Source organism: Leuciscus leuciscus (genome assembly GCF_965113295.1).
Source record: "Leuciscus leuciscus genome assembly, chromosome: 1".
NCBI lineage: Eukaryota > Metazoa > Chordata > Actinopteri > Cypriniformes > Leuciscidae > Leuciscus > Leuciscus leuciscus.
In genome coordinates, this window is record NC_138725.1 from 75,776,172 (window position 1) to 75,790,584 (window position 14,413).

The 14,413-nt window shown below is 39.7% G+C and overlaps 1 protein-coding gene across 3 annotated transcripts in view; it reads left to right on the forward strand.

Moving 5' to 3' along the window:
* usp36 (ubiquitin specific peptidase 36) overlaps positions 1–14,112 on the forward strand; it is a 33,611-nt gene extending 19,499 nt beyond the window's left edge. Inside the window, exons 11-21 of one of the 3 annotated variants that reach the window (XM_082185127.1) lie at positions 197–297; positions 386–521; positions 1,112–1,444; positions 2,598–2,804; positions 3,246–3,352; positions 7,019–7,654; positions 8,877–9,103; positions 9,558–9,743; positions 10,089–10,204; positions 10,436–10,570; positions 12,409–14,112. In XM_082185127.1, the coding sequence (XP_082041253.1) occupies positions 197–297; positions 386–521; positions 1,112–1,444; positions 2,598–2,804; positions 3,246–3,352; positions 7,019–7,654; positions 8,877–9,103; positions 9,558–9,743; positions 10,089–10,204; positions 10,436–10,567 (2,181 nt within the window). In that variant the 3' untranslated portion in view covers positions 10,568–10,570; positions 12,409–14,112. Of the gene's footprint in view, positions 1–196; positions 298–385; positions 522–1,111; positions 1,445–2,597; positions 2,805–3,245; positions 3,353–7,018; positions 7,663–8,876; positions 9,104–9,557; positions 9,814–10,088; positions 10,209–10,435; positions 10,571–12,408 lie in introns of those variants that run through there. The other 2 variants (XM_082185128.1, XM_082185129.1) reach the window with 2 other exon arrangements.
* Positions 14,113–14,413: the final 301 nt, after the last annotated feature.

Genomic DNA, 14,413 nt, shown 5'->3' on the forward strand with positions numbered 1-14,413 from the left:
GAATCTCAGAAGTCCCCAGTTACACACACAAATAATCATTGATCGAAAGACACAAAGAGCTGGGTGAGAGACAATGTGTTGCGTTGTTGATGCATGTGATAGATGACTAGCCCATTGGGGGAAAAGTTGATCATGTGTTGTCATCTTCATTTTTAATTTGTTTGGTTAATATTCTGGTGCAAATGTCCTTTGATAGGCCAGTAATGGGCAGTGGTACCAGATGAACGACTCAATGGTGCATTCCAGTAACATCAAGGTTGTCCTTAATCAGCAGGCCTATGTCCTCTTTTACCTGAGGTAATATTCATGCTCTTTTATCTGCGGTTCATATTTCAGTAGCCAGTAGATGTGCTTCATTGTTACAGTTATATCTTTTGTGTTGTAGGATCCCTGAAAAGAAAAATACGGAGGCTTCAAATACAAAGCAAAACATGGTGCACTCTGGGAGAACTAACATGACACCGGAGCAGCCGAAGAAGAGCACATTCAATGGACCTTTGTCTTCACCACAGGTTGCAAAGGTGGGCATGTGTGACACCATCTGGAGATTTGATTTTAATAAAAACATAAAGGAATCGCTAAACAAAATCCCACTGATTTACGTTGAAGGATGCACCGTGTCCCAAACCCCCATTTACTCCCAAACTTTATAAACAGGTCAAACATGCATGGACTGGCCATCTGTCCAGGGGGCTTTCCCCTGCCTCTGGCCTAAGACACTGGGTCAGGCTCCAGCCTTATGACCCTAGAAGGTCGTATAAGGATCAATGAATGAATGAAATTTGATAGAATCCATGAGGCCATGATGACAAGATGTCCAGGACCTCCAGCAGAAAAATCGGCCCACAACATTAAAGTATATTTAACCTGGCCAGGGGATAAATACCGACCAATCACAGACCTATATGTTGAGCGCGTGAACACAATGGCAAATCAGAGGCGTTTAAGAATCCGTTTAAAAGCCCTCAAAATGCTGGTATCGTCACATTTTAAATTTTTTTTACTTTTTGACAACTCTACTGGGGGTCCATCAGGACCAGGGTTGGGAACCACTGTTTGAAAAACATGCTAAATCACATTTTAAAAACAAAACTTATTTTTCCTCCTCCAGAAGCTTGATCCGGCTCAGCTGAGAAAAATCCAGTCTGTGGATGGAGGTCTTGGTGTTCCAGTCGCCAGGAACTGTTCAGGGATCCAATCGCCGAAGATGTCTAATGGTACGGGCACGTCTCACGCCCTGCCCAAGATGTCCAGTGGACCCACACTGATCGAGGAGTCCTTTAAGAAAGTGAAGAAGCCCATACCTCAGCCTCAGTCCCGCAGCAGCACCCCTGCTCCATCCAACGGCCTCCCCAAACCCAACAGCGAGGGCCGAGGCCTGCCATCATCTACCTCACTCAAATCCCTGTCTGACAGCTCCTCGGCAGACACCTCAGAGTCGAAAGTAAGTCCCCGTCGACCTGTGTGTGCTGGTGTAGTGGTGGAGTTAGTCCAGCAAAGTGAACTGACTGTCCTGCAGGAGTTTCGGTGTGATGACATGGGCTGCACGATATTGGAGAGAACTGACATTGTGAATTTTTTTTTTTTTTTTTTGTGTGTGATCATTTAAAACATACAGGAAGTTTCACCAGATGACTTGAATAGCAGCTGTATTTGGAAAGAGTTAATCATTCTACAGTGAGTGGGCTGATTGTTGCATCTGCATAGAAAATAAAAAATAATAATAAATAAAAAAAGTCGAAAAAATACTTTTTACCCAGAAGACTTTTTAATGGCAAACTTATTTGAGGGCTGAACGATTTAGGAAAAGCTTCATGCTAATAAAAAAAAAGAATTTTGAAATTGTAAATAAAGATTTTTGGAGAACATTTTACAAAAAAAAATTGTATTTCAACTTAATTTCATTTTATTTCAATGCGTTATTTGCCATTTCTTTATAATTGAGTGAATTTTTAAAGTAAATCCTACATCACATTTTTGCTAGTGTTGAAAAATGGGGTGTTTTCCACTTTTTTTTACCAATTCACTGACTATAGAATAATAATTATGGTTTTATTGTGATTTATTATTAAAAATAAAAATATTAAGCAAAATTAAAAGAAATGTATTGTAATAGTACTGTAAAATAAATTATTTTACCAAAAATTAGCATAAGTACTATATTAATATGTATGTCTTAATTTCCTTCGTTTTCAAACGGTAACTCATTTTGACGGGTTGCTAGCAAATAAAAATATTTCAGAGTGAAGCTCAGCACCGTGTTCATTTACATGCATGCAGCTCATGCTCTCAGGTGTGTAAATGCCACACTTCACTCTGAAACCAATGCTAGCGCATGTTTGATCAAATCACAGCCTGAGCGGTTTGACAATTGGACGAAGCCATATCGCGATATCGGTTTTATTGTATATATATATCGTGCAGCCCTAGTATACTTGTGTAAACAGAAGTCACGTTTTCCGCTGCATACCAACTTCAAGTCTGAAGATGTTTCCCCTCGTTTAGTCAACACGACATATTCATTGAATATTCACATTATGAGCACAGTTTGATGTTCCTCTCACCTGTGGTGTGTGTGTTCTCTCTCTCTCTCTCAGGAGTCTATTGGCACGAGGAGCGCGCCTGTTGGCGGCTCGTCTGGTGTGAACGCCCTGTCGTCTCCGGCTAAGAGCACAGAGCGTGTGAACTCAGAGGAGCAGAAGGTGCTGAAGCTCAAACCCCAGGCTCTGACCAATGTCACGTCAGAGGCCGTCAGCACCATGTCCCCCCCACCCGCCAAACGACTCGCCCTGTCCGCCAAGAAGGTCAGTCTCAATCCACCCTCGTTTCATCTGCCGGTGGCGCTCAAGACTGCTTGTTTGTTTGCCTTCCCATGTTTGTCCACTTCATTCCTCGTAGATGAACAGATGTTTGAAAGACTTTGCTCATAACGGCCAATAATCTGTAATAATAATACGTTTACTTCTCAGCTCATGTCTGTTTTGTCGGTTCGCAGTCTTGCACTGCTGTCCTTTTAAAAATTTATTTTGTTTTTTTTATTTCTAACAATTTCTAATTCTTCTCTGCTACACTTTCTTTTCCCTTCCCCCTTCCTACTGTTTTTTTATTTCCTTCTTTTTTGGTTTGATTTTGATGATTTCTTCCCCCATATGGGTCCCTTTGTCATTGTCACGTTTCATGGCTATGTTTTTTTATTTTATATTTTTTTTAGACCACAAAGTTTTTATTTATGTCAATAACTGCAGGCCAGTCCCCGGCAGAGCCCGAGCAGCAGCACTGAGGCTCCGCCCCCTTCATCTCTTCATCTGTCCAGTGACCTTCTCAGCCAGGCCTCAACTCACCCGCACCACAGGTACACACACTCTCTCTCTGATATGTAGAGCTTAGAGCAGATTCCGTTCAAAGTCGGCATGAAACGGAATTTGCCGTTGTCTTTTCTTCCCTATTGTGATGCATGTATCTAAGTGAAGCGGCTTCTCAAACGAACCAATGTTGGGCGGGGCTTGATTTTGTCCAGTTGGAATTGGTTGGATGTGGTTTGCAAAAGTTACGGAATTAGTTTGATTAAAGGGATACTCCACTTTTTTTGGAAATAGGCTCATTTTACAACTCTCCCAGAGTTAAACAGTTGAGTTTTACCGTTTTCGAATCCATTCAGCCGAACTCCTAGCCTGGGAAAACCCAGACTACTTCCGGCGAATTTTAATTCTCTCTCCAGGATAGTCTGGAGAAGAGCCCATTCAAACTCATTTCTGTGCCGCCGAAATCGCGGCACCAATCATAAACGTTTGGGGAGGGATTTACATGATGACGACAGCGCAGCGACGCTGAAGGAGATTTCGTTACAAAGATGGATGCCGCCGTGGAACATCACTCGTTCGAATCAGTTATCGCTGTTTTGAGCGATTTAAACTTACCGTTTTCGTTTAAACCGGAGCAAAGAACAACACTCGAAGCATATGTCATCTCCTTCATCGATCTGATCGCAAAGACCCGCCCTCCTTAGTTACTGTCGCTATGCCCGACAAGCTACGCTGCTCTCACGCAGTGAAAAATACATCGCGGAGCAGAGAGGAGACTGACAACACGCTGACAGACAGGACAGACCAGGTTACTTTTCTGTTACTTTTGATATTAAACATATTAAACAAAGTCTCACCTTTCAAATTTGGTCATTTTTTAAAAGAAATTGAAACGATACATACCGTTTTTTGGCTCTTTAATGTGTCTGACAGATCTCTGTAGAGCATCAGTTAAAGCTGCTCGTGAACCAATCATCACTTCCTTCTAGTTCATTTATAGCATCAAATAAACATGAATGAACATGGGAAGGATTGTTGTTTTAACCGCGGAAAGACGTCAGTACACTCCGTTATTCATGTTCAAATCCTCCCATGTTAATCTGCTATCTCTCCAAAGAGTATAGAAGTTACTTCTATACTCTTTGATCTCTCCTGACTCCTTTGTCGGACAAAATGGCGGATGGCGGATTATGATTGGTTAGATCGCCTGTCAATCAAGCTCCCTGCGAAGGGAGCTACGTCGGTTGGTGACGCCCCTTTGGAAATGAATTGTCTACATAGCTTCCCCAGACCCTACACTCAGTTTCAACTGAGAAGGGTCTGGTTTTAACCAGGCTACCGAACTCCAGGTCTGGCAGTACCACTTTTGGCATAGCTTAGCATAGATCATTGAATCGGACAGGACCATTAGCATCTCTCTCAAAAAAATGACCAAAGAGTTTCGATATTTTTCCTATTTAAAACTTGACTCTTCTGTAGTTACATCGTGTACTAAGACCGACGGAAAATGAAAAGTTGCGATTTTCTAGGCTGATATGGCTAGGAACTATACTCTCATTACTGCGTAAGAAACTTTGCTGCCGTACCATGAGTCCAGCAGGCGTAATGATATGACGAAGCGCCTGAAAATAGTCCCCAGCTCGGTAACTTCCAACGTGACCGGGACTAAGTTTGTCTGATCTATTGGACCTATTTTCAGGCGCTGCGTCATATCATTACGTCTGCTGAACACGTTCTTCACCTGTTCTTCTAGCCCCTCTCTTCACCCGAGTGTCCAAGACATACGGCCAGAGTTCGGATGAGACGACCACAAAGTCGATCATCGACCTCCGGCCTAGGGTGCCTGGTGCCACGTGCACTGATGGACACCCTTATGCTTGAGCATGGTGTTCGTTATGGACAAGCTGTAACTAGCACAGAAGTCCAATAACAGAACACCGCTCGGACATTGACAGAATTTGCCCCTCCTTGAACTGCCACCTTACCGTGGTGGAGGGGTTTGAGTACCCGAACGATCCTAGGAGCCAAGTTGTCCGGGGCTATATGCCCATGGTAGGGTCTCCCAAGGCAAACAGGTCCTAGGTGATGGGTCAGACTACTAGCGGTTCGTAAACCCTTTATGACTGAATTAAAAACAAGGACCACGACGTCGCCCGACATGGCGCAGCCGGGGCCGCACCCTGGAGTTGGCCGGTGCAAAGTGGATCGGGTGGCAGTCGAAGGCGGGGGCCTCGACAACCCGATCCCTGGACACGGAAACTAGCTCTAGGGACGTGGAACGTCACCTCTCTGGCGGGGAAGGATCCTGAGATTGTGCGGGAGGTTGAGAGGTACCGACTAGAGATAGTCGGGATCACCTCCACGCACGGCTTGGGCTCTGGAACCACACTCCTTGAGAGAGGATGGACTCTTCACCACTCTGGAGTTGCCCATGGGGAGAGGCGGTGTATGAAATAAACATGAATGAACATCAGGTGTTAAAAGATATAATACAACTTAAATCATTACATTTATCTCAGAAGAGCCAGTCAATGTCCAAAAACTTGGTATTTAGCTAGAAAAATAAACTCTAGAGACGAGCATTTTGACACATATATACACTATATTGCATATTCATTGTATTTTTATGTAGCCTATTTTTCAGTGTTTAATGTATGTTTGAATATATTCATGTTTTTTTGACAGCCACCATTTAAATGTTTGTATTTCAAATAACAATTAGAAACATTATTGTAAAAAAAAACATTGTGCAATTAAAATGTAAGTAGCCTATACAAATCAGTACATTTTTACTGTAATATTATAGTAATGCACCAACTTGGGTTCCCTGTATAGTTTACAGCATTAGTTAACATTAAAATAACCTGTAGTGTACCTGATACGTGCCAATTAATCATTAAATCGAAATCTAATCAAATTGTGACATTTGTCAATGCCAAGCCCTGCTTGTAAGGCTGGAAGCTTACGCTGCTATTTTGAGCCAATAATGACGTGTATAATTCAAATATTTATCTGACTCCAATATAATTAATCTGACTCCATTAAAGTTGTTGTTATTCTTTGACCTCTTATTCTTTAAATGCAAAGGTCTTTCTTAGAGCTGATAAGAAAACGTAGGATTTAACCTGAACGTTTAGATAATGAAAGTTATAATCACTTTAGCTTTAAACATCATCAGTGATAAAAGGAAAGATTCTCAAAGCCTTTAAAGCAGGCAAAGCCTTTAAATTAAGTCACATGTTTAAATATACAGACAGTAGAATGGAACAACATGCTGTAGAGAATTAGTACCTAGAATAGGATACTTTAAAATCTCTATTAAGTTCACCACGTTCAGTTTATAAGCTGTCGGATGAGACCAAACATGGCATAATTACATATTAGACCACACTAGTAAATAAACAGTATGTGGTTGAAAGATAAAAACCACATGAAAGATGTCCTGTGAAGACAGAACCATCCTGTGCCTGGAGTGTCCCAACAGTCCTCCATCAGCATATTGATGAAATCCCCTTGCGCTAGATAGGCATTAGCATACTGTGATGATGAAGGCCATTGTGCCACGTTTAATTCACATGTATACCTTTAAAAGGAGTTCTACCCATATTCGCTTAGTCCTACATGCGTAACACCAACAAGTCGATAGTAAAATAAAAATGAAGTACATCTGTCATCTCAACGTCTAACATTTAAAGTGTTTCTGTCCTTTGCTCCAGATTTTCAACTCATTCGCTCAACCTGCAGTCTCCACCTTCAACTCGCCTTCCTAAAGATTCAAGTCCCCTTAAACAGCCCTCCTCCACTCTGAAGCCGCCCGCTCATGCTCTCTACACACAGACCAATGGCGTTCAGCCCCAGCCGGCCCGTACACACAAACCAATCCAGAGCGAGATGATCCTGTCTGCCTCATCTACAGGACTCCCCCAGGAGCTCGCCAGTCCCACGCTAAAAAAGAAGAAAAAGAAACTAAAACGACGACATTCGGAAGTAGAGCAGGACGCCCCTAAAGCCTCACCCCCAGAAGAACCAAAGCCAAGTACCGAACACAGGCAGAAGAAGAGGAAGAAGAAGAAGAGGAAACGAGAGCTGGAGGAAGATGGTCTTGAGGTCCAGAGGGAGTGTGTGCAGTCTCATCTCGAGCCCCATCAAGATGAGGACTGGTGTCTCGGAGAAACTTGGATCATCACCTCAGAAGCCAAGAGAAATGAGATCAAGTCGTCTAAAGCAGCGGAGAATTATCAGACCGAACCTCAGTCAGTGCCTCCGGTTGACCCCGTCCCGAAGAAGAAGAAGAAACACAAACTCCTGGAGCCGCTGGAAGAGCTCAGCAATGGAGTCACAGTCTCAAAGTGGTAAGCTGGTTATTGAAAGGTTTACCCACAGCCGTTGAGTCCGATCAGGGGTGTGTTTCCTGTACAACAGTGTAACTCGCTGCTTCACTACTATAGCACAATGCATCGTTGAAGAAATCAACTAGCTAGTCACGACTGTTTCCCGAAACCATATTATCGCAAATTGGTCTTTCAACCACGTTGGTAAATGAGGTCACGCAGCTGTAGGAGTAATTACTTATTTTAATGAATCTCTTTGAGATTGAATTAACGCTAGATGTTTTGCTATAAATTATGGACATGGCATCTGAGGAATATCTCTAATTTTTCTCAGTTATTTTGCTTTATTTCCAGATTCAATCATAGGCTCGTTCTTACGTACTAGAGTACTTTTGCACATGCGCACTATTCAAAAACGACACTTTAAATCTCTTGACAAACTAAAAGACGTAAATTACATTTGTATGTGTTCTAAATAAGATACAGGTTGTACTGAATGTCAGCTTGCTTATTTTGCTCAAGATAAGGATTTATTAAGTCCACATGTCATGCAAACAAGAAACTCTGCTTCTAACCACAGATCGAGACTTGTCGTCCCATATATCTAGTCAGTGACAGAGTGTAAGCATATTCGTCTAAAATAATTCTGTTTTTAGCTTCAGAATCATGAATATTTTTATTCTGGGTGTCTCTATTATCCTGTGCTTTGGGTTTCCAAGCCTATTCATTTCCAACACCAATGTAATACCAAATAAGGATTTGAATCAACAGTTCATTTTTTGTTAACCTTTTAGCAAATGAGTTCAGTATCGCGATATGTATCGAATCGTGACATGAGGGTATCGTTACACCCCTAGTACAAACACATTTCATCACTCTCATTTATAACTTCTGAAGTGAAGTAGCACAGGCATTAGGACAAAGATGAAACTTTCTATTGTGCATGTTTTGACAGCGTTTAAAATGTACTCCATTGACACAAGCAATTTGATTGGCTGTATTTATCAAAATTTAATGGGCTTTACACAAATTTTGCTACAACTTTGCACCCAACCAAAAGGCATTTTAAACTTTTATAGTATGACTTATTTTGACTTATTTTGAAGTCCGCACCAATAATTAAAAAATTACAATGGTTTCTAAATTCCTGTTTAATATCGTATCTCTTTAAATGTGCATATCATTTAAGTACAGTACATCTACCTTCATTTAACCTGGTAAATGGCTTCTTCTTTTCATCCAGTGCTGTTGTAGAAGAGGTGGCTGTTGGTGGTACAAACTCAAAGACAAAGGACCTAGAAGAGACCAGGAAGAAGAAGAAAAAGAGGAAACACAAAGACTTCAGAGAAGAGGAGGAAAACCCGAGGAATGAAGAAGAACTTCACAGAGAGCTTCGAGAGACCAATGGAGACGAGTCTCCTAGTCAGATGGGAAATACGGATACGCAGAAACCTAGTAAACCCAATACAGGTATAAATACACTCACTGCCGTAAAATCATAGACATGAGGGGTTTTTGTGTTTAAGATGGTATTGATTAGTGGAAACAAACATTTCCCTTATTATTGATCAAGCTTTTGGTTTTATTAGGTCTTAACTTCTAAAAGCTAGGGTGTTTGTGCTTGATGGGCTTATATTCATCCAAGTCATATTTCACCTTAAAACCAACAGGGCGAAAAGACACTTATGCACTGCAAGAAGATTTAAAGAATGCAAGTTTTTGTCAGGACAAGCTTTTTCTCGACTGCTTGAAGCACATCAATCCATCACCCTTTACTATTTACTTAAGGTTGAATTACATTCGTAATGGACTTCAAATGAACTATACACCAGAACACACTTCAAGTTTTTTAAGTGGCTTTGGTTCTTGGTGTGTACCAATATCTGACATTTCAGAGTTAACCTTCTGGGCTTTTCTGTCACAGCTGCAGTGTTCGTTTGGGACAGCCAGGTTCAGGACGGCTACAAGCGCAAGCAGAGCCTTCAGGAAGCCGAGGGTGTGTCGAGGAAAGGCTCGTGCTCCGCTCCTATTGGCTGGGACGGCAAGAAAAGCTGTGATGTTGTCGAGGAGCTCCTCAAGAACTCCTCAGATAAAGCCTATGGAACTGAGGGTGAGTTGTCGGTCAGAAGTCAACCGAACCTTGTGTGCAAAACTTCTCAGCTTTCCTGACAGTTGGAGAGGTTAGGATTTATTTCTGAATCTTAACATGTTTATTCTATATCTCAAATGCTAATGGACAATTTCTGTTTCGGTTCTGATGCATTTCAATGGGACAGTGTGTGCTTGTTTCGTTGTTCAGATGGGAAAACAATAAATACTTGGCAGTTGAATTGTTAAATTTCTTATGAAGCAGTTTTTGGGATGAATTAAGATCATAGTCCTCAGTTGCACCTATGCTTGAATTCTTAGCATGACCTGAAATATTGACAGTGTTTTGAATAATTTCCTCCTCCAGTTCTCAGTTGGGATGGAGATCCATCGGCCATCAGCAGAGACGCCAGAGATGATGTACGCGATGCCAAAAACGACACTGTCCTTGACGAGTGGGACAGGGAGTTTGACAGTGGAAAAGTGAGGACTACAACTTGGACTTCAATATTTCAATATTTTTGAGCATTACTTACACCAGGAAACTCATTTTGACTGGAAATGACTATGGTTGCATCTTAGACTGCTAGTCGGTGGAATATCTTACTTTTTCGTTTTTTTAAAAAACAAAATGTATGTATACTGTGCACAGTGTTTTATTTATTACCTAGTACAACACAATAAACTGAGTCATTTCATTTCCCTCTCGATTAGGTGAAGAAAATGAAAAAATACAAAAAGGAGAAGAGGAGGAATGGAAACGTCTTCCAGAAGATCCAAGAGCGTCGTAACATGTGGTCGGTCACGCCGGGAGGCAGGCGGAGCAGTCTGGGCTATCGCCACTGAAAGGTGCTCGGACGGTTTTTGTTTTTCTCCTCAGTTCAAACAAACACTCTTTTTATATGCCATGTTACAAAAGTATTAAACTATTATCCATCCTTTTTATCATACAGTACAGGTCAAAAGTTTGGAAACATTACCATTTTTAATGTTTTTGAAAGAAGTTTCTTCTGCTCATCAAGCCTGCATTTATTTGATCAAAAATACAGAAAAATAATTATATTGTGATTATATTATTACAATTTAAAATAATTGGTTTTCAATTCATTTTCTTTAAATTATCATTTATTTCTGTGATGCAAAGCTGAATTTTCAGCATCATTACTCCAGTCTATCACATGATCCTTTAGATATCATTCTAATATGATGATTCATTATCAAAGTTGGAAACAGTTCTGCTGCCTAATATTTTTTCATAACCTGTGATACTTTGATGAATAAAAAGTAAAAAAAGGAAGCAATTTTTTAAAAAATAGAAATCTTTTGTAACAACAATATACACGACTGGTCAGTAATTTTGTTGCTTTCTTTTTTTGAAATAAAAGTACTTTTATTCAGCAAGGATGTGTTAAATTGATAAAAAGTGATAGTAAAGAAGATTTATATTATTAGAACTTTTTTTTTTTATATATATAAATGCAGTTATTTTTAACCTTTTATTCATCAAATATATTAGGCAACAGAATTGTTAGAACTAAAGGATCATGTGATAGACTGGAGTAATGATCCTGAAAATTCAGCTTTGCATCACAGGAATAAATAAATTTAAGTATATTCAAATAGAACACCATTATTTTAAGTTGTAATAATATTTCACAATATTACTGTTTTTTTTCTGTCTTTGATCAAATAAACGCAGCCTTTATAAGCATTAGAGACTTCTTTCAAAAATATACAAAAATCGTAATGTTTCCAAACTTTTGACCTGTACTGTACTTTGAAATTTGTCACATTTTAATGTTTGATTTGACTTAAATTTACATTAAACATTTATCGAAGAAAAAAAGAATTACCGATTTACTTCTATTAAACATTTTCAATCTATTTGATGAAAAAAAAGGCTCGAACAGTGGTCTCTCAACTTGGCCAATCACATTAATGACACTGAACACACCCGTCAAGTAGAGGAGTCTTGACCTCTACGACCAAAATGTTATTTCCCGATATGAGATTTTATTTCACGATAATAACAATATACATCACAATATAGTTATTTTGTGTGTTTTTATCTAATTTCTGTTATTAAAAATAAGAAAAAAGCAGCAAATTAAAAACAATAGGACAAAAATATGAATTAATATGAATTAAATATTAATTATTAAAATATAATTATGATTTAAATCTAAGTTTTTCAGGTACAATAGGTTTATTAACATGTAGTTAGAATTAGTACAGAAATGTAAAAATAAAATATTGCATAGTCACATTAATGACACAAAGCAGCAGGTTTATTAGGCTGCTGTCACTTTAAGAGCAAACACACACATCCAATAAACTGATGCACATCCGTTTTACACCCAACTGTTTACTTTCACGTGAGACGTAACTGGCTGCGTTCACATGAATACTCCACACGATGGCCATTTTGACATTATTGTGTGTGTCCATTCAGGCCAGTGTGTCATCGCAACTAAAGTTTACCATTTGCATGTCTTTTTAAGTCTGATTTTAAAACATTCCAATTTAAAGCAAACTCTTTGTCTTTACTAATAGGCACACTTACATTTTCAGAATTACTTATAACTAACTAACTAACTAAATAAATAAATGCCATTATTGGGAACTTGGAGAATAACAAGAAATGTTCTTATCTGCTTATAACGAGCCCTTTCACTGTCTTTCTGCAGTTTTGAAATGCGGATCCCGTGTGTGTTTCCCCTGACCAGACCAGTTGCCTTATTGGATCAGAAGCAGTCGGATCTGTCTCAGATTCCTCTGAAGTCCACCCAGAATGCAGCAGTACTGTGAAATAAAGCGATGAGGCTGAGGCTTTAGTCACCGTCTGAAATCCAAAATATATACGCCACTAAAGGTGCCATTATGATCTTCGAATCATAGCAAATGTGGCACACTGTAGAGTCGGCACCCTGTTAACCTTTGATGGTCTCAGTTATTCTTATTGTAATAAGAACAGATGTTCACCAGGGCCAGTTTTATCGAGGCAAGACTTGGCGATCATTCGGGCTGTAATGGCCAATGATGCGTGATCTGGGAGGGCTTCTGTCGAGAGGAGAAACAGGAAAATTAAGCCCTTCCCTCCAATGTTTCGAAGCATAATTTGTCTTGACTCAACAAATAACATCATTGTTCCCATTAGGGAACTTTTGCTCACTTGGTTATTTTGCTTTTTCATATTTGAGCCGGTTACTATTAGGCAGTTCTTTGCCTGTGTTGCCTTTTAGTTTGCCACAGGCACACGGCCCTGGTGTCTTACATTGCAATACATTTATTGCTTGTGATTGTATATTTTCATGTCTTGCCTGCTTGAATACTAGCCCATCCTCCCCAACTTTTGCAGTGTTTTTTTTTTTTTTTTCATCAAACAGAACTCTATTCAATAACATTTTTGAAGTGAAACGAGTCTCTTGTGGGAATTTCCGCTGTCTCTATAAAGCATCTCTTCAGATTTCCCAAAACGTCACCATTTCCAGTCAGACGACGTGGTCTTTTATGCACAGTGCTGCATACAACAATGCAATACATTTCATCCATGTGAGCTAAAAAAAAAACATGGGCCTTAACACAAACCACTGTGTTTTGCCAGGTGGGGTGAATTCCTGAATAATTGGAGTATCCCCTTGTCTTTGATTTAGCGTGTCCCATCCTCTTTTCTACTCTCTATGCAACAACAGCAATCCCATGGATGCTCTAGTCCAGGGAAAGACTCTCCAAAAGCTGGTCCAAACATCATCTCTGTGAGCTGTAAACACCCTGTCATGTTCCACGTCTGTTAACGGTGCATTGGGTCAAAATGATGATGTACATGCTTATCCACTGAAGAGCTGTCATAGGAGTAAACCAATGTTGACGCTTTCCTATTTAGAACATTGTACAGTCTTACCTTGTGCTCTCTGTGACCCCCCCTCCAGTCGTTCTTGTTGTTAAACACCATCCCTTTCACGACTCCTTGGGTTTTAGAAAAGTTGCCTTGGTTTAATTTTTAAAAATGAATAGAACATATTGCGAATTATACTTATTGAAACATGTTAAAATGCACATTGCTAAACGGAAGCCTAATGTATTTAAGGTCTGTGGAATTGTAAATGGGAAGTTCTAATAAAACGATAGATATGTGTTTGAAAGACTGCTCTGAGGTCTTGTTCAGGAGCCAGACAAAGACTTCCCTATGCGTTCTGTAGGATGTCTGTATTCTCTTAGAAATTCACTTGAGATAGGTTATTTTCAAAGAGGTTGGACGCTGAAGAACAGTGTCTTTGTCATATTTGAATTGATGGTTCTGTATCTAATGCCTTTTCTGAAAAGAAGTCATTCAGTATTGCAAATACATAATTATAGATATACCTGGTGCAATAAAGTTGTGACTTTTGTGACTAGCTGGTTTTGGGGTTGTTTTCTTTAATGCTCTTTGTCAATCTAAAAACAGAAAACATGACTTGGGATCAGTTTCTTATTCAAAGATATCGTACGGCTTCAGAAGACTTCGGATATAATGCACAATTTGCATGTAGCACTTTTATGATGTTTTTTAACGTCCTCATTTGGACATTTCAATGTGAATGCACTGATACACTGAAATGGTTTACGAATAGACCATGTGTTAAGATTACTGTATTGATTTATAATGAACACTTGTCTGAACCGAGCAACTTTGGGAACCATGAACACATAGAG